Below are 20,130 nucleotides of genomic sequence, written 5' to 3'. Positions count from 1 at the left end.
CCACCAGCTTCTGGTCCTCACAGTTCCTGCGGCCCATCACCCCTCTGCATCACGGTTCCTGCTCACACAACTTCTTAGAGCTCACGGCTCTCCCTGCCCCATCCATCCTGCCATCCCAGGCCTCCACGTGCCCTGGCATCTTCTCTGCGTGCTTCCAAACGCTAACTTTCTCCCATCCACACTCCCCATCCAGTTGGGGCTGCCCCCACCGGGCACGGCTCTCCTGCCTGGCTGTCTCTGCCTTGGGGCCAATGACCAGCCTGTGGTCATTGGTGCTCGCGGGGCAGGTGCCACCCCCGGGGTCAAACAGATGGATCCCGGGCTTGGTCTGACCCCTCACACCAGCATCAGCATGTCCAACATTTCTTGAGGGTTTACTGCGTGCCTGGCAGTGTCTTGAGAACTCTCCATATGTTAACTCAGTTCCTCGTCTCTGTAACCCTGTGAGGCAGATGCTGTTATCATCCCATTTCACAGAAGAGGAAATAGAGGCTCGGGGCTGTCATCACTCAGAGTCTCACAGGTCGTGCATGCTCCCTTCACCCCACCTTGCCCTGTGGGACCTCCTCCCATGGGTCCTCCCTGTCTCACCCGAGCAGGTTAGCGCCCCAGGGTTTTGGGTCAATGGTTTGCAGTCCATCTTGGACGAGGCTCCCCAAGGCAGGTCCTGCATTATGGCCGTTGTGCAAAATATGTGCTCGGTGGTCCATGAGTGTAGGACACAGACGGCTACACCAATTATCAGGTGTTTTATTTTCCTTTAAGGCATCTCACCAATTTTCAGTATGTAAACGTGCCATGTGGCTTTCCCAGAGGGAGAAGCTGAGAGCCCCAGTAGTCATATGGGGAAACTGAGGCTGAGAGGGTCATGATAGCAGGAGGTATTCTTATCCTTGGTAACAAAAAACCAGGCACAGCTCCAGTGTTTGACACATAATAACTCACTTACCCCGACAGCACCTCATAGACTCATGGACGGGTGTTAGTATCGGGCCCCTTGCACAGATGAGGAAACTAAGGCTTGAGGCTTAAGTGACACATGTCCAAAGCCACTGGTTCAGTTAGCGACCAGGTCGCCGGCCGGGGCTATGAGTGACTCCACTGCTCCACGAGATAGCAGGGGCGTCCTCTCCATGCAGCACCTTGACTCACCCCCCACCCAGACCTGCTGGAGAAGTCGAGGGCCATCCGCCAGGCCAAGGACGAATGCAGCTTCCACATCTTCTACCAGCTGCTGGGAGGCGCCGGGGAGCAGCTCAAGGGTTAGTGTCCAATGGCTCCCCACACCTCCCCGGGGTCTGGGTGGTAGCCGCGTGTGGACCCCCTGGGGTGGAGGACATGGGAGGCACTAACCTTTGTCAAGCACCTGCTTTGTGTCAGGCTCCTGCTGGGTGGTGGATTCTCTCGCCTCCCGGATCCCACCGCCCCTGGTTTCTGCCGCCTCTCGACTCCTGCCACCCCCAGACTCTGCTGCCCTCTGGTTCCCGCTGTCTCCCGGGTCTTGCTCATGCCAGCTACGTGGCCACGTGTCTCCTGCCCACACTCACTTCTCTCCTGAAACTCCGGGGCTCTGCTTACTCCAGCGGGTGCTGTAACAACTCCAGCTTTGCCATCTCGTGGTTCCTGAAGATTGTGGTTTGCGTGGCTTGTAGGTTCCTGCTGCTTCATGGCTCCTGCCTGAGACTCCTTCTGTCTCCTGCTCTGCGCTCCTCCAGCCCTCTGGCTGTGGAAACGCCCCAAGGCTGTCTCCTCTACAGTGGCCCCGCTGCCCTGTGGCTCCCTGTCATTCTGGCTTCTTCCACCCCGTAGCTTGGGCCACCTCCCGGCCCCTCCGCACCCAGCCTCCTGCTCACGGTGGCTTCCGAACCCTCTGCCACCGACCCCTCCTGTCCCATGGCTTCTGCTAACTCAGGCACCTGCAGCCCTGTTGCTTCTGCTAGTGGGCGGCTCCTGCCTTCTCTGGGCAGCTCTGCGACTTGAGAATCATTATGGAAGGAGGGAAGAGGAAAGGTCTAGTATGTGCTAAGTACCCACTTCACGCCCGGCCCTTCCCACCAAACCCTTGAAGAATGGATCCCCACTCGTTTGACAGAGAAGGAGACCGAGGTTCCTAGTGGGGAAGTGATGCTCTTCCTGGGGTGGCTACTGAGGAAGCCGGGACTTGAGTCTGACTCTACAGCTCATTCTTGACCTTGGCCTCCGCCCGTTACTCCTACAGCCGACCTCCTCCTGGAGCCGTTCTCCCACTACCGCTTCCTGACCAACGGGCCATCATCCTCTCCGGGCCAGGAACGCGAGCTCTTCCAGGAGACACTGGAGTCCCTGCGGGTCCTGGGATTCACCCACGAGGAAATCACCTGTGAGTGAGCCATGAGCCCAGAGCCCCCCATGAAGGATGGGGGTGGACACCTGGCCATTCATTGCTTGGTTTGAAAACTAAAACAGGGAACGGAGGAAGGAGGAAGCTTTAAATAGGGGATCGGGAAGGACACAGTGAGATGGTGATGTTTGTGGAAAGGCCTGGAGAGCCAAAGGTGTGAGCCTTGGTGCTATCTGGGAAGAGCGGTCTAGGCAGGGGGAAACAGCGTGTGCAAAAGCCCTGAGGCAGGAAAGGCGTGGCATGTTTGAGGAATTGAAACTTCTCAAATGGATTCAATTAGTGGGTGACCCAGGGGAGTGGGGAGATGGAGCCACAGAGGCAGGTGGGGGTCTCAAATGCCAGCCTGAGGGGCTGGGATTTGTCCTGAGGGCACTGGGGAGCCATGGGAGGGCTGGGAGCCATGGAGGAGCAGCTCTGGGCCGTGTGGAGGATGGACTGGAGGGCAGGAGGAGGCTGAAGCAAGGGTGCAGGGAAGACCCTGCCCCTGGCCCAGGGTCTTCCTTGGTTGGTCTGGGCTTGGGGTCACTGGGATGAAATACTCAGCTCATTATCCGTGTTCTGCTGCTTTGCCCCCCACCTTTCTCACCAAACAGTACATCTTGACAGTAGTCCCGTTGCAGTACTGTATTCGTGTGGCAGGGCTGCCATCACAAAGCACCATAAACCGAGTGCCTTAAACAAGTGAATTGATCATCTCCCAGGTCTGGAGGCCAGAAGTCTGAGATCAAGGTGTTGGTGGGGTTGGTTGGTCCTGGGAGAATCTGTTCCCTTCCCCTCCCATAACTTCTGGTGGTTTCCTTGTTAGAAACATCACCTGATCTCTGCCTTCAGCTTCATGGGGTGTGCCCGCCTCCTTGCCCAAGCATCTGTATGCAAATCTCCCCTTTTATGGGACACCCGTCATTTCGGATTAGGGGCCACCGCACTCCTGTGTGATCTCATCTTAACTTAAATAATTACAGCTGCAACAACCCAATACCCAAATCAGGTCACATTCTGAGAGGTCCCAGGCATTATGATTTTAATGTATTTTTGGAGGGAGGAGGGGGACACGATTCAACCCATTACACGCACATAGAGGGGAAACCTCAGTCTTTTTTCTGGCTACCTGGCATTTCATTGTCTGGATGAATTGTGATTCCTTTCACCAGTCCCGTGGAGACCCTGATTTCCAGTTCTGAGCGGGGCCGGGGCTGGGTCTCATTCTCCTCTGGTCTCCAGGGCTGTGGAAGGCCTCGGGAGCCACTGTGGGCTCCGGGGCCAATGGGGAGGGCTGGAGACCCAGTGCCAGGTTGGCTGTCCACCCAGGCAGTGAACAGGCCAGCGTCCTCAGGCATATTGACACAGGGACCCAGGCCTCCCTGCTAGATTTCCCAACCACGGGTTGCGTAACTGCCCTGCTCCTCCCTGGGCAGCTGACAAACAAATTCAGATGGAGGCCACAGTGGGGGCCTGAGCCCCTCAGGTACCACCTGCCCTCCTGACACAGGTCACCTCAAGTAACCCTCCTGCCGTGTGGTGGGCGTGGGTAGCAGCTCCGGTTTTTCCAGTCCCGAAACAAAAATTTTGCAGCACCGTCGGCATGTAGTGACATAATCTGAATATGATCAAAGGTCATCATGTGAAAACTGAGTCGCCCCAGGCCCCTCTGAGCCCAGTTTTCCACTGTTAAGCTTCCTGCATCTCCTGCCAGAAATATTTCAGACATGTAAGAAAAGACACACATTATTCTCCAGCTCCAGGGCTGATGTTCAGCTGTAATGTTGATCAAAATGTTACCGTATTTCTGGGACTTCCCTGGCGGTCCAGTGGTTAAGACTCTGCGCTTCCACTGCAGGGGGCATGGGTTCAATCCCTGGTGGGAGAACTGAGATCCTGCATGCCACCCGCCCCCCGCCCCCAAAATGTTACTGTATTTCTCTCCTGATTTAAAAATTCCTGCGTAGTGGTTGACCCAGATGGGCCTCACCTCCCTGACCTTCCTCCCAGGACCGGCTCAGAGGCACCAAATAACGATGAAAACACCTGGCATATCAGGCCCCACACCCTGGCCTGGGTCCTGGGCGGCACTGGGGTAAAGCACTCAGCTCATCGCCCCCGTGCTAGCATGTGCTTTGTCCCCTACTTTTCCCACCAAACAGCATGTTTTGACAGTTATTCTGGTTTTGTAGGTATAGGTGAATTTCAGGTTTTTTTGTGGTTGCAGAAGGTTTCACTGTTTAGATGAACTGTGATTCTTGTAACCTGTCAGTCCCTTGCAGACACACCCTTCGGGTGACTGCATCCTATTGCCGTTGGAATCAAAAAGTGCCAAGAATATCCTTATAAGTAGATCTTGGTGCTCATGGGTGAACAGAACTGCAGGATCAGTTCTTAAGCCACAAAATGCTGAGTCCAGGGAGAGGTGCAATTTTTGGTTTTATCCAGCTTTAACGGAAATTTAACAGCTTTATTGAGATATCATTCACATACCAAAACATTTACCTATTTAAAGTATATGTCAGGGAATTCCCTGGCGGTCCAGTGGTTAGGACTCCGCACTTTCACTGCCAAGGGCCCAGGTTCGATCCCTGGTCGGGGAACTAAGATCCCGCAGGCCGTGTGGCGTGGCCAAATACAAGCCAGTGGCTTTTAGTACCTTCAGAGCTGTGCAGCCATCCCCACAATCAATTTTGGAACATTTTCAGTGACCCAAGAAAATAACTTGCGCCCCTTTGCGGTCGTCTGCCGGTTTTCCAATGCCAGCCCCTGGCAACCACAGATCTGCTTCCTGTGTCTATGGATTTTCTTATCCGGGACCTTTCATATAGATGGACTCATACAATATATCCTTTGTGGCTGGCTTCCTTCCCTCGGCATGATGGTTTGAAGTTTCATCCATGTGGTCGTATGTATCCGTGCTTCCTTCCTTTTTACTGCTGAATAATTTTGCTTTTTACCTTTTTCTTACGGAACCTTTCAAACAGGTATGCAAGTAGAGAGCAGAGGGTCGTGAACCCCCCACCCCTCCCCCCTCCCCCAGGAACCTGGCACCAGATCCAGCAGTTACGGGCTCATGACTTCTTGGCTTTCAGCTCTTAACCCCCAGCCCCTTTCCCTTGCCCCAACCCCACTCTGTTTTTTTAAGTTGTACTGAATCGACCTCACCGCTGTCCAGAAGGTGGCGCTAGTTTCCAGTTTCTTCCACCCTGTCTCTGGAGCACCTGTTCCCCCGACGACGTGGTTGCCAGCACCCACTGTTGTCAGCTTTTTTGCTTTTGCTGGTGTGGCAGGTGGATGGGGTCTCATAACAGTGTGATTTTGTGTCTCACTTCTAAGGAGTGGAGCCAGCCGGTCACCTTTTTTCTAGACTCTCCTTTGGAAGAAAGAGGAGACAGAGATGAGGAGTTCCCTGGAGGTCCAGTGGTTAGGACTCGTAGGTTAGGGATGGCCCTGGGTTTGATCCCTGGTTGGGAAACTAAGCTCCCACAAGCCTCATGGCGCGGCCAAAAAGAAAAAGGACACAGAGGTCCAGGGAGGTGGGGTGTCTGCCCTATAGGACTCACTGCCTTTGATGAGGTGGTGGTGGAACCCGGGTCTGACTCCAAAGTCAGCCCGTGATCCATTTCCAGAGAGGCAGGTGGGCGCCTCTGGGTTGCCCATGGGAAGCCCAGGGCAGAGAGCGTTCGGGGCCAGTGGAAGCAGGACCTCCACCCCCCTCCTCACTTTCCATCCACGTTGGCGCCGTAAATGCCACCAGGGAGGTGGAACAGGCAGCCTAGCATGCAGGGAGGTGAGCTCCTGCTCACGTGAGGCCGTCGTAGCCTCTCCAGCCCCACGCCTCCACCCACGCAGGTCGGGGCTTGCTGGGTTGAAGTCACCAGCCAGAGCTGACGCCAGCCCCTCAGGCGTCAGGTTCACCGGGTGCTCGGAACCCACACAGGTTCCGAAGCCAACCATAATAGGCCATTTTAAAGGCCACCAGGGGAACTCGAGTCTGGGTCAGGTCTGAGCTGATGTTAAGGATGAATAATCATCCAGTTTGTTAGGGGTGATGATGCCCTTGTGAGTCTATCAGGAAATGTGCTCATTTATTTATCTTTTGGGAGGTGCCTCGCTGCCCTGCCGCAAAACCTCCCAGCGTTTCTGGGACTCAGGGCTGTTCCCGACACCCCAGCCCCCTGACCTCCCGCCCAGCCCCTCCCACTGCCCAGCAGGGGAAACCCAGGCCCAGGAGGCCACTGGCTTGCCCCAGGTCACGCCTCAGTAATGCACCCCCCACTAGTTAACTCTTGGCCATTTGTTCATTCGTATATGGGTTCATTCAACACATGATGGAGTCTGCGGGCCAGACCCCTGCAGACGCTGGGAGAAATGAACCGTGACCAAGACAGAACAAGCCCCTGCCCCCTGGAGCGCTGAGACCCAGGGAGCATCAAATCACACAAGTGGATTAAAGTTGATCCCCTGGAAGAGTGATGGCTGGAAGGTGCATGGAGCAGTGACTGTGGGTCACGGGGGTGGGGGGTGGGGTCTCGGAAGGGGCGGGGCAGCCCCTGGAGGAGGCGGCGCTTGGCTGAGCCCTGATGGTCAGGCAGGAATTAAGCAGGTGTAGGTGGTCCTGGACCGCCTCTATGGGGAGGGAACTCCCAGGGCAAAAGCCTGGGGGCAAGAGAGAGTGTCAGGTGTTGGCGGGGATGAAAGAGGTTGGCCTGGCTGGTTGGAGTAACTGAGGGGACCCGGGGCTGGAGCAGGTAGGAGGATTGGGGACAGGGTGCCAAAGACCTTGATAAGGGATAAGATTGAATCCCAAAAGTAGTGGGGACTGTGGAAGGAATTCTTCCCCCCAAAGTGGCAAGCTGAAGTTCATTCATGAACACATTTATGGAGTGCTTACTGTATGCAGAGGATACAGTTAGAAGGTGAATAAGGAACAGATACTTTCCACAAGGAGTTACGATCCTGATGGAGATGGAGAAGAAAAATTCAGATTTGTTGCACACCCCGGCGTGCCCCGAAAACTATACCAAAACCTTTTTTCTCTGGGGGACTAGAATTCATGGACTGTAAAATTCGCCATTGTCAAGTATACAGTTCAGTATTTGTAATATAGTCACAAGGTGGTGTGAATCATCACTGCAATTTCACTGTCTAATTCCAGAAACTGAGTCTTTTTCAGCAGTGGTCTTTTTTTTTGACTACATTTCAAAGGGTATGAAATTCAAAAAGAACTAAAAGTCTATGATCATTCCAGTGTCCCGGGCTCCCAGGAGGCCACCTCTGTTAGCTGTTTCTTTTTTTTTTTCTGCGGTACGCGGGCCTCTCACCGCTGCGGCCTCTCCCGCTGCGGAGCACAGGCCCCGGACACACAGGCTCAGCAGCCATGGCCCACGGGCCCAGCCGCTCCGCGGCATGTGGGATCCTCCCGGACCGGGGCACGAACCCGTGTCCCCTACATCGGCAGGCGGACCCCCAACCACTGCGCCACCAGGGAAGCCCTGTTAGCTGTTTCTTATGTGTCCTTCAGAGTAAGGCTTCTTGAAGCTGTCAGGCCAGTGACCAACACCCCCCCCTCCTGTTTTCAGGGATTTTTTTAACCTCTTTTTTTTAAAAAAAAATTTATTTGGCTATGCTGGGTCTTAGTTGTGGCATGCGGGATCTTCGTTGCAGGATGTGAGATCTTTTTAGTTGTGGCATGCAGGATCTTTTAGTTGTGGCATGGGGAACCTTTAGTTGCGGGATGCAAACTCTTAGTTGCAGCATGTGGGATCCAGTTCCCTGACCAGGGGTTGAACCTGGGCCCCCTGCATTAGGAGCCCGAGTCTCAACCACTGGACCACCAGGGAAGTCCCTAACCCCTTTATTTTGAATAATTTCAGATCTACAGAAAAGTTGTAGAGTACACAAAATCGCTGCATACCTTCTCCCAGATTCCTCAAGCGTTACCATCTTGCCACATCTGCTTTATCCTTGTCTGTCTTTCTAATTACTTGTTCTGAGCTGTTCGAGAGTAGGGGTGTAGCCCAGGGTGTTCACCCTTTGTATTTCCGATGACCACTGTCACAAATGACCACAAATGTAGTGGTTTATGACAACACACATTTATTCCTTCACAGTTCTGGAGGTCAGAAGTTAAAAATCAGTCTGGTTAAAGTCAGGGTGTCAGCAGAGCTGGTCCCTTCTGGAGGCTCCGGGAAGAATTCGTTTCCTTGCCTTTTTCAGCTTCCAGAGGCCACCCGTATGCCTTAGCTCATGGCCCTTTTCTCCGTCTTCAAAATGCATCACTCTAGGGACTCCCCTGGAGGTCCAGTGGTTAGGACTCTGCGCTTTCACTGCCAGGGCCTGGGTTCGATCCCTGGTTGGGGAACTAAGATCCCGAAAGGTATGCGACGTGGCCAAAAAAATTGAAAAAAAACCCAAAATGCATCACTCTAACCTCTGCTCATGTGGCCTTCCCCCTCTGCCTCCCTCTTATAAGGACGCTTATGATTACGTTTCGGACCCACCTGGATAATGCAAGATTAATCTCCCGTTTTAAGATCCTTAATTTCATCACATCGGTAAAGTCTATTTTTCCCTGCAAGGTAACATTCACAGGATTCAGTCCGTGGACATTTTGCGGAGAGGGGGCATTACTCATCTTACCGCCCACCCCCCCGAATCTGCCTGTGCTTATTTCCTAAGAACATTCTATGACACAAACACAGTACAGTATCATCATTAGGAATTTAACATTGGCACTATTAGTACTATTATGTAATCCACAGACCTTATGCCAACTGTCCCAATAATGTCCTTTATAGCAAAAAAAAATTTTTTTTAAGTTAAACAAACACACACACACACACACACACACTTCCCCAGTCCAGGATCACACACGTTGCATCTAGTCATCACACTTTACTCTCCATCCATCTGGAACCGGTCCTGAGTCTTTATCGTTCGTGACCTTGACACTTGGGGAGATTACAGACCAGTTGTTTTGTCAACGTGCGTGTGTTTCCTCGTGATTAGATTCGGGTTACGCATTTTTGGCATGGGTCTCCCAGAAGGGCTCCCCGTGCACCTTCCGCCACTCCCTTTTCCTAAGTAAACTTTGTGCAGAAGCTTACGCGTAGTAGCATAGACACCAGAAAATGAGCACGGCGCCAAAGCACCCAGCTCGGGAATTTCTGCAAGTGACAGCCCGTACCACCAGCACCTCGAAGCCCCTTCCCCTCACCGCAACCCCCATCACCATTATGTTGGCATCTAACAACATGGAGTTGTTTCGCTCGCTCTTGAATTTGGAACAAACAGACCCATACAGTCCGTGCACTTTTGAACCAGGCTTCTTCCTTGCAATCCTGTGAGTGTGAAATCTGTCCAAGTTCAGTGAGTGGCCGGAAGGGGGCTTCTGAGGGGCTGGCCCACTGGTGTGTTCATTTTGTAAAATCTCACCGAGCTGGATGGAGGTGATCTGTGTGCTCTTCTGTGTGTGTGCTCTACGTTCGTACGAACATGCGAATTTTATGCTAAAAGTTGGACGAAAAGGGCTGCACGGCTGTTAAGAATACGGACCCCAGGGTCAGACCGCCGGGGGTGTCTCAGCCATGCCGCTTAGGAGCTGGATGATCTTGGGTAAGTTGATGACCCGGATGTGCCTCGGTTTCCCTGTCTGTCAAATGGGGGTTTTACTGTTTCCCATCGCAAGATGCGATTGCAGGATTTGGCTCAGTGAGTTGTTCCAAAGGTGACATGAGGTCATTTGTGAGCGTTTGGAACAGGACCTGGCACGGAGTAAGTGAAAATAGGTCAGTGTCCTTTTCAATCCGTAAATCGTGAAGACTCTTCTAGGAGGAACGTGGATGAGGTAGCTGGGTGTTGGCGCTGGTCTGAAGCATCACCACGAAAGCAGCAGACACAAGCCCAGCCTGATGTAGGCGTGTTATAGGGTCCACTCCAAGCCGAGGGCAGCTTTGCAGGTGGAGACAAGGAGGCTTTGACACGATGACCAAATCTTGATAAAGTTCTGAACAAAACCAAGACCAGCCTTCCCTCGGATTCCTCAGTGACAACCCACCTGGAAAATGCACTGTGTATTAAAACCAAGCACAAAACACTTTTGTGTGTATACATAAAACAGCTGGGATTAGTCTCAGTGCATTCCAAACCATGATTTCACAGACGTGAATGTCCACTGGGAAGTTTCGCAGTCAAACGGAATGTGGGCAACTCTGTGATACAGAAGGGCATCTCCTCTGGTCCCCACCTGCCCAGTCTCTGTGGCATCCAGAAACGTTGCCAGGGTGGCCCCCATCATTATGCTAACCAACCCCTGCACGTTCCCGAGACGTCCTCTAGGGGGCAGCATTGCCCACTCATGGCGAGATTTCTAGCCGCTTTGCGCAGACGTGCAAATATTAATACAATCGATCTTCTTTTACGGTGTCTGAGTTGGAGAATTCACCTACACACGACATTTATTCGTAACCCCCAAACCAGCAATCCTGGTGCTTTCGTGGTCATTGCGGTCATTCATAGAGGAGTGAAAGTTTTGAGTTGCCCAGTGTGCACCCAACTGAAGTCTCACGGGGTGACATTCTGCCTTCTTGTTCCAGCCCATACTGTAAACCACTGTCCTTTCTACAGTCTGTTGAGTGCCACGCTTTTCACGTTTGGGGTGCTTTTTGGTTGGTGATTTCACTGTCTGAAATGTCCCCTAAATGTAGTACTTAATGCTGTCCGGTGTCCCTAAGAGCAGGAAGGCTGTGATGTGCTTTACAGAGAAAATACGTGTGTGAGAAGAGCTTCCTTCAGACTCCAGTTATAGTGAATGTTGGTTGTGAGTTCAATGTGAATCAATGCTATATATCAGATAAGATGTCTTTTTAAAAAATTTTATTGAAGTATAGTTGATTTACAATGTTGTGTTAATTTCTGCTGTATACCAAAGTGACTCGGTTATGTATATATATGTGTGTGTGTGTGTGTGTGTATTCTTCTTCATATTCCTTTCCATTATGGTTTATCACAGGATATTGAAGAGGGTTCCCTGTGCTCTACAGTAGGACCTTGTTGTTTATCCATCCTATATACACTAGTTTGCATCTGCTAATCCCAAACTCCCACTCCTTCCCTCGCCTACCCCCCTACCCCTTGGCAACCACAAGTCTGTTCTCCGTGTCTGTGAGTCTGTTTCAATTTCATTGATATGCTCATTTGTGTCATAGTTTAGATTCCACATATAAGTGATATCATATGATATTGGTCTTTCTCTTTCTGACCTACTTCGCTTAGTATGGTAATCTCTAGGTCCATCCATGTTGCTGCAAATGGCATTATTTCGTTCTTTTTTATGGCTGAGTAGTATTCCATTGTATATATGTACCACATTTTCTTTATCCAGTCATCTGTCAATGGACATTTAGGTTGCTTCCATGTCTTGGCTGTTGTAAATAGTGCTGCTGTGAACATAGGGGTGCTTGTATTTTTTCAAATTAGAATTTTGTCTGGGTATATGCCCAGGAGTGGGATTGCTGCAATTCTATTTTTAGTTTTTTGAGGAACCTCCATATTGTTTTAGGTAGTGAAGCACCAGTTTACATTCCCATCAGATAAGGTATCTTTAAACAGAAACACACATAAACCAAGGTGATGCATTGATCAGTTGATGAAAATGTGACCAGAGCCTCCCAGGAACCAAACCTGTATTCCCCCATAGGAGCATTTGTTCACATTTGATAATTCAGTGTTTCAGGTGACCCTGTAGAACATAATTACCAAGAATAAGGCAAATTGACTGACCTTGACATTTTCTGCCTTTTTTTTTTTGCATAGATAGTGGTTGCCATATATACCATTCTGCACCTCGAATTTTTTACTCGATATTCTAGGAATCTTTCCATATTGCTAAAGATCTTCATTCATTTCTCTAAGTCCTTTTAAATCTTCTATGCATTGCTCTATAAAATGGACATGAGCAGACACGAAATGGCGATAAAGCAAACTTTGAATATAAAATACAGAATTCAGGGACTTCCCTGGAGGTCCAGTGGTTACAACTCCGCTCTTCCACTGCAGGGGGTGTGGGTTCAATCCCTGGTCTGGGAACTGAGATCTCTCATGCCACACAGTGTGGCCAAAAAATAAAATACAGAATTCACTTATCCATTCATGTATTTAAGACCTGCTTGGTGTCAGGTGGTGGTATAATTTGACATAAGGTTTTTAAGCTAGATTTCTTTTTTTATTATTTTAGTTTTTAATTTAAGTATAGTTAATGTACAATGTTGTGTTAGTTTCAGGTGTACAGCAAAGTGATTCAGTTATACATATATATACATATATCTGTTCTTTTTCTGATTCTTTTCCATTATAGGTTATTACAAGATATCGAGTATAGTTCCCTGTGCTATACAGTAGGTCCTTGTTTAAGCTAGATTTCTGAGGGGCTATAGTTCAGACCACATGTCAGGACCCTGAGCCTCGCTGATCTGTGTCTCTGCTGCCCCTTAGCCATGCTGCGGATGGTCTCAGCCGTTCTCCAGTTTGGCAACATTGTCCTGAAGAGAGAACGGAACACCGATCAAGCCTCCATGCCTGACAACACAGGTATCACCACAGGGCCTGCTACCCACCCACGTACAGAGCATCCTCCCTCCCCAGCCAGACCCGCCTCCCACCCAGGACCACCCTGATTTCCTGCCCTTTGCTGAATCTTTACCAAAATAACACCGTCCACTCTTTTCTTGATTATAAAAAGTGTAAGCTCTGCTGAAAATTTGAACAACAGCAGTGTGCCAAGGTGGAAGGGCGTGCAGACAGCAGGGTCCTCCATCATCCCAGCCCCTCCCGGAAAACCACCATTAGCACTGGGCGTATCTCCTCCTGGCCTCTGTGCTCTGCATATATATATATATTTTTAAATTTTTCCTTTCAGTAGAAGTATAGTTGATCCTCCTTTGTTTGTCGAAATGGAAATAGCTCTGCTTCTTTATTATTATAAAATAATACACTCTGAATGGGGAAGAAAATATGGCAAGACAGGGAAGTATAAAGGCAGCGAAATTACCCATAATTACTGCTAACATTTTGGGGGGCATTTCTCTCTGGGCTTTGTTCTACGTCTGTATCAATGTGGAAATCACAGAAATGGAATCTTGCTTTACACCGCCTTCCCCTCGAGATGGGAAGAGCTTTCTGTCCTGACTATGAAACCCTATGGGCTATTTTCAAAAGCTGTACAACACAGAACATATGAAGGAAGGGGCATCTCTCATGATGTCACTGATCTGAGCTATCCCTGTGACATCTGGGGGCCAGGTTCACACACCCAGCAGGTGTGCCATACATACTCATTCATTTGATTGACAAAATTGGGGTCAGACCTTATAAACTGTTTTGAAACCTGCTTCCCCCCCCGCTTAATGCAATGGGGGTAACTTTTCAAGGTTATTAACTAGAACTCTACTGGTTTCTTCACCTGGGTTCTGTGAGGAGAACTGTATGTCAGTATAATTAATCTCCTTTGGAATCCCTTGTATTTCATTTTCTGCATTTGCAAACATTAATTGGAGAAGCAGCCCCCAGGCTCCACCGGCTGGCAAAGTACACACCAAGGGCTTAGAACCCTGTTAAGTCACCCTGTTACTGGCAGCATAGTACTCCATGCTGTTTTTTCAGTTTTTAAATATTCCCATATAATGCAAAATCACTGTAGAAGAATTAGAAATTGCAATTGCATCAGAGGGAGGGAGAGAGAGAGAGAGAGATTGATTTAAATCCTCATCACCTCTCAGAAATAACCACTGTTGACATTTTAATGTGTCTCCTCCTCAGTGTTTTTCTCTTTTGCTGGAGCTGAGTATTTGTAGTAACTATCTTCCTGTGACGCAAGTGATAGAGGCTCAAAAACACTTCTTAATGATCATTTTAATTCAGAGGCGAAAGAAGAAATACACCTGCCCACACAGCCCTTCCTCCATCTTCTGCCAAAACAGCTATTAACATTTTGGCAATTTTTTTTTCTACAAAAATAGGGAAGAGCAATGAATTTTTAAAGATGTTTTTTAGGTTTGGCCACCTCACTGAACTCTTATTCCAAGAGTTTTCCCCTAGCATTTTATTGAGACATTTTCCAACATACAGAAAAGTTCAAAAAATTTTATACCGAACACCCAGATCCACTACCAAGATTCTACCACTGACATTTTACTACACTTGCTTTATCGAGTATCTTTCCATCCTCTGTTCGTGCATCTGCTTTCCTGGCGCATTTCAAAATCGCAGATATTGGTATAGACCCTTCAGCCTGTATATCATTTACTGGCGTCCAATATTTGTTTACAGTTCTTTCATGGACTTGAAGTGAAACATACAAATCATGAAATGTACACATCTTAAGTGTACCGTGTAATAATTTATAATAATCATTATTTATTTATTAAATAATTATTTATAATGCTTATATTATTAATTAGTAATAATAATGTTATAAATAATAATTATTTATAATAATAATATTTAGTGACTGCAGAACATTTGTTCAAATGGATGCACCCTGACTCTCTAACCAATCCCTAGCTGTTGGACATTCAGGTTGCTTCCTGGTTTTCTCCATTGTAAACAATGCTGTGATGAACATCCTCCTAGTCCAGCTTTTGCCCACATCCAGAATTATTTTTGCCAACTTAGGGTTCCAGGAGGAGAATTATTGGGCTGGAGAATACACACACCTTTAGGACCCGTAATGCCTCTAGCGGGAAAGGCTGGTGTTCCACCAACAGTTGGGGGGTGGCACCCTCTCCCCCTCCCCCACTCTGCACTGTCCCCACCTCCCAGTGCTGATCACATCTTGGTGCCTCTCGCCCTCAGCTGCGCAGAAGCTCTGCCGCCTCCTGGGCCTGGGGGTGACAGATTTCTCCCGCGCCCTGCTCACCCCCCGCATCAAAGTTGGCCGGGACTACGTGCAGAAAGCACAGACCAAGGAACAGGTGGGCAAGGCTGGTGGCAGGTGGGCGCAGGGAGGGCCCTGGATTTTCAAGCAGCTTATGCCAGTTTTTTCTCCCTCACTCAACAAACTTTTGCTGAGTGTCTGTTCAGTTACAGACTCTGGTCTAGGTGCTAGAATAAAGGCAGTCACGGAAACAAAGACCACGCCTTCAGGGATCTCAGGCTGTAGTAGGGAATCAGATAATAAAGGAAGAAACGGGTGCTTTCTTCAAAGGAGAGGATTGAGGTTCTCGGGAAAGTCTTCTCAGAAGAGGTGACATTTGAGTTGAGATTTGGATGGTTCAAGACAAAGGGAATATAGCATGTGTAAAGGCCCTGGGGCTGGAACAAGCTTGGCAAGTTGGGAACATTAAGGAGATCAGTGAGACTAGACAGTGGGGGAGAGGGTGGTAGAAGCTGCAGTCAGAGAGGTTGGAAGGGGACAGATCACACGAGGTCTTAGGAGCCACAATAAGGAGGTGAGTTTTATGCAGAGTGCAGCAGGAGGCCAGTGAGGATTTAAGCCAGGGAATAACTTGGTTCAGTTTGTCTTTATAAAGATTCCCTTGTCCAGTGTGTGGAGAATTGGGTCCAGGGGGCCCCAGTGGAAGCAATGAGACACAAGGAGGCCGCTGTCATAGTCCAGGCGAGCGATGACAGCAGCACAGATAAGGCTGGTGGCAGTGGGGGTGGGGAGAGGTGAACACAGACCAGATGTTGTCAGAATTCCAGTTTTGGGGCAGAGGCCGCTGCCTGACTCCAGGCTGGGCTCTCGAGGTGCTAGGACAGAGAAGGCACAGTGAGGGATATGAGATTGGGGGTCACACTGACCTGGGTTCTGCTCTCAGTCAAGGTACTATTGATAGGATCCATTTTACAGGTGAAGACACTGAGGCACAGAGAGGTTTATTCATGTGCCTGAGGTCACACAGCCTCGAAGTAGCAGAGCTAGGATTCCAATCTAGATGTTGGTCTCCAGATTCCACCCTCTTACCTGTTCTGCCGTGGAAATTGGTTCAAGGGTTGGGTGGAATATTCATGAACTAATGTGCCCCCAAGCACTTCACACAGTGCCCCACGCACAGTAGAGCATCACTAATGATCTGCTCTTGTTAATGTCACTGCTCTTGATGAAACATGATGGGGCTCCGTCCACACCCAGTGCCGGCAGGGCGGGGTCGGGGGGCACTGATGTGCAGGCTGGGCCCTCACTGTGTGCCCTGACCTGCAGGCTGACTTTGCGCTGGAGGCCCTGGCCAAGGCCACCTACGAGCGCCTCTTCCGCTGGCTGGTCCTGCGCCTCAACCGAGCCCTGGACCGTAGCCCCCGCCAAGGCGCCTCCTTCCTGGGCATCCTGGACATCGCCGGCTTCGAGATCTTCCAGGTCTGCGCCTTGTGCCTGGCTTGGGGCTGAGAGGGCTCCATCACGCTGGCCCTGTCCCCCTCTCTCTGGGTCTCTGTCCCCCTCTCTCTGGGTCCCTGTCCGCCCCTCCCTGGGTCTCTGCCCCCCTCTCTATGGGTCCCTGCCCCCTCCGGGTCCCTGTTCCCCTCTTTCATGTGTCCCTCCCCTCCGCAGCTGAACTCCTTCGAGCAGCTCTGCATCAACTACACCAACGAGAAGCTGCAGCAGCTCTTCAACCACACCATGTTTGTCCTGGAGCAGGAGGAATACCAGCGCGAGGGCATCCCCTGGACCTTCCTCGACTTCGGCCTCGACCTGCAGCCCTGCATCGACCTCATCGAGCGGCCGGTGAGCCCACGGCTGCTCCACCCTCCGCATGACCTTGGTCCACCTCCTCACCCCACCCGGCCTCAGGCCTCTCCATTGGTTAAATGGGGAAAACGGCATAGATCTGTGTGGCTGCTGGATGGTTAGAACCCAGAACATGCCTGCCACAGGGCGTGGCTCGAATCAAAGGGCTAATCGATGGCTCTAACGGTTGTTCTCGTGTTTGCTCGTAGGTCCCAAGTGGCACAAGAACTAAAAATTAGCAGCAACCTAAGTGTCCAGTATTTGGGGATCTGACTTAACTCTTCTGCCCTCTTCTGTTAATGGTCAGGCCAACCCCCCTGGGCTCCTGGCTCTGCTGGATGAGGAGTGCTGGTTCCCAAAGGCCACAGACAAGTCCTTTGTGGAGAAGGTGGCCCAAGAGCAGGGTGGTCACCCCAAATTCCAGCGGCCAAGGACTCTGCGGGATCAGGCCGACTTCAGCGTCCTGCATTATGCGGGCAAGGTAGGGAGCAGGGGCCAGCCTTGGGGGCTGTGGGTGGGAGTGAGGATGAAGGGAGGGTGCAGAGGGAAAGCAGGGGCTGCCTGGTGTCCACGGGACAAGCCACAGCCAGGCCGGGGGCAGGAAAGCCCAGGGAGGAGCTAGGACTCTGTCTGATGAAGTCAGCAAAGGCTTCCTCAAAGAGGGGATATTTGCAGTGGGTTTCGAGAGATGGATAGGAGTTCACCAGGTGGAGAATTAGGTGCATTTTATTCACTCACTTGGCCAACATATGCCTTTTGTGGGCTCAACCCTGTGCTGAGCAAAGCTGGGGACCCACGTCAGGTAAGATTCTGTCCTCACAAAGTTCTTTATCTGGGAGGGAGACGAAAACAGACCATCGGGATATAAGGCCGATAAGTGCTTTAATGGGGCCAGCTATGGATAGTGTCAAAGTCCAGAAGAGGAATCCCAGGGAAGGTCTACACAGAGGAGAGTGATGCTTGATCTGAACTCTAAATCAAGGGTCAGCAAACATTTTCTGTGAATAGTTTCAGTTCTGTGGGCCAGTCTCTGGCACAACTACTCAATTCTGCCATGAGAGCATGAAAGAAGCCACAAGTTCACACATAAATGAAGGCCGTATTCCAATAAAACTTTATTTATTTTATTATTTTTAAAAATATTTATTTATTTATTTAAATTTATTTATTTTTGGCTGCGTTGGGTCTTTGTTGCGTGTGGGCTTTCTCTAGTTGTGGCAAGTGGGGTCTGCTTTTCGTTGTCGTGCTTGGGCTTCTCATTGCAATGGCCTCTCTTGTTGCAGAGCACGGGCTCTAAGCACACAGGCGTCATGGCGTGCGGGCTCAGTAGTTGTGGCTTGCAGGCTCAGTAGTTGTGGCACACGGGCTTAGTTGCTCCACGGCATGTGGGATCTTCCCGGACCAGGACTCAAACCCGTGTCCCCCTGCATTGGCAGGCGAAGTCTTAACCACTGCGCCACCAGGGGAGTCCTATTTATTTATTTTTGGCTGCATCGGGTCTCAGTTGCCGCACCCTGTGTGGCCTGTTTGTTGTGGCGGGCAGGTTTACTTGTCCCGCAACACGTGGGATCCTAGTTCCCCAACCAGGGATTGAGCCTGCGTCCCCTGCATTGGAAGGCGGATTCTTAATCACTGGACCACCAGGGAGGTCCCTAAAACTTTATTTATAAAAGGAGGTGGATTTGGCCAGGAGGCCATTGTTTGCCAATCCCTGGTCTAAATGATGAGCAGGGACTTCCCTGGTGGTCCAGTGGGTAATGCAGGGGGCCCGGGTTCGATCCCCGCTCAGGGAACTAGATCCTGCATGCCACTACTAAGATCTGGTGCAGCCAAATAAATAAATAATATTTTTTAAAAAATAATAAAATAAATGATGAGTAACCCATAGCCAGCAAAGAATGGGTGGAGGGAACAGCATACAGAAAGGCTGAGGGGTAGGAGACCCATGTGTTCTGTTCTAGAACTCAGTTGTTTTCCAGACATTTGCTGAGATTTCCTGTGTGCCCAGTCCTCTGCTGGCTGTGAGTCAGACTCAGACCCTGGCCTCTGGAAGCCACCATCTGGTGGGGGGGGAACGCGTGCAGGGAATCGTGGTGGTCAAGACTGTGACTCCGTGGAAGGGAGCTGGCCACGTGAAAATCCACAGAGAGGGAATCACAGGTGGCGGAAACGGCAGGGGTCAAAATCCTGAGGTGGAAATGAGCTTGCACGTTTGAGGACCAGAGTGGCTAAATGAATAAGGAAAGAAGTGTTGGTGGATGAGGTCCCAGAGGGACAAAGTCCTCTTAAGGGAAATACAGAAAGGGAGAGGGACCATGCAGCGGGTGGGTGCAGTTCAGGATATGGGCACAAGGTGCCCACCAGTGCTCTCTCCTGAGTGGTGAGCCCCAGAGCTGGGAATCTCAGAGCTTCTGGGAGGTTCCTTGGGAAATCAGCAGTGCTGGTGAACCCACCATCCCACCAGCCTCCTGTGCCCAATTTCATTCAGGTTGACTACAAGGCCAATGAGTGGCTGATGAAAAACATGGACCCTCTGAATGACAGTGTCGCAGCCTTGCTTCACCAGAGCACAGACCGGCTAACGGCAGAGATCTGGAAAGACGGTAAGGACCAGCTTCCCCAGGCCCTGTCCCTGGAGCTCGGTGCATCCCTTTTCCCAACTCACAGTGTGAACACTTTTGTTCCAGAGTCTGAGTTCTGAGCCTCAGTTGTCTGCTCGGAGGCAGAACTGGTGCCAGTAGGCCAGACAGCCTTACAGTAGTGATTGCAATTAGTGATTGATTGATCTCTCAAACCAGCATCACACTCAATGATTAAACACTCCTCCTTAATCAGAAACAAGACGAGGATGCCCACTGTCAACACTGCTGTGAAACACTGTTTTGGCGATAATAGTTTATGCAATCAGGCCAGAAAAAGAAATAAGTATATGAATATTCAAAAGGAAGCAATGAAGTTATTAATTGTAGATGGCAGATGATCCCCCCCCAAAAAAATCAAGAGATTCGACTGAAGAAGAATTAATAACAGCAAGAGAACTTGGAAG

General features: G+C 50.3%; 1 protein-coding gene across 3 annotated transcripts in view; it reads left to right on the top strand.

Annotated features, from left to right (window-relative positions):
- MYH14 (myosin heavy chain 14) overlaps window positions 1-20,130 on the top strand; it is a 90,427-nt gene that overhangs the window by 17,643 nt on the left and 52,654 nt on the right. For all 3 annotated transcript variants that reach the window (XM_060084631.1, XM_060084632.1, XM_060084630.1), the window contains 8 exons: window positions 1,164-1,262; window positions 2,219-2,359; window positions 12,857-12,952; window positions 15,215-15,333; window positions 16,563-16,715; window positions 16,908-17,081; window positions 17,392-17,565; window positions 19,573-19,687. In XM_060084631.1, the coding sequence (XP_059940614.1) occupies window positions 1,164-1,262; window positions 2,219-2,359; window positions 12,857-12,952; window positions 15,215-15,333; window positions 16,563-16,715; window positions 16,908-17,081; window positions 17,392-17,565; window positions 19,573-19,687 (1,071 nt within the window). The remainder of the gene's footprint in view (window positions 1-1,163; window positions 1,263-2,218; window positions 2,360-12,856; window positions 12,953-15,214; window positions 15,334-16,562; window positions 16,716-16,907; window positions 17,082-17,391; window positions 17,566-19,572; window positions 19,688-20,130) is intronic.

The sequence above is a fragment of the Mesoplodon densirostris genome, chromosome 19, assembly GCF_025265405.1.
Source record: "Mesoplodon densirostris isolate mMesDen1 chromosome 19, mMesDen1 primary haplotype, whole genome shotgun sequence".
Classification (NCBI taxonomy): domain Eukaryota; kingdom Metazoa; phylum Chordata; class Mammalia; order Artiodactyla; family Ziphiidae; genus Mesoplodon; species Mesoplodon densirostris.
The sequence above is the reverse complement of the archived record's forward strand: the minus strand, read 5'-3'. Positions and strand labels throughout refer to the sequence as shown.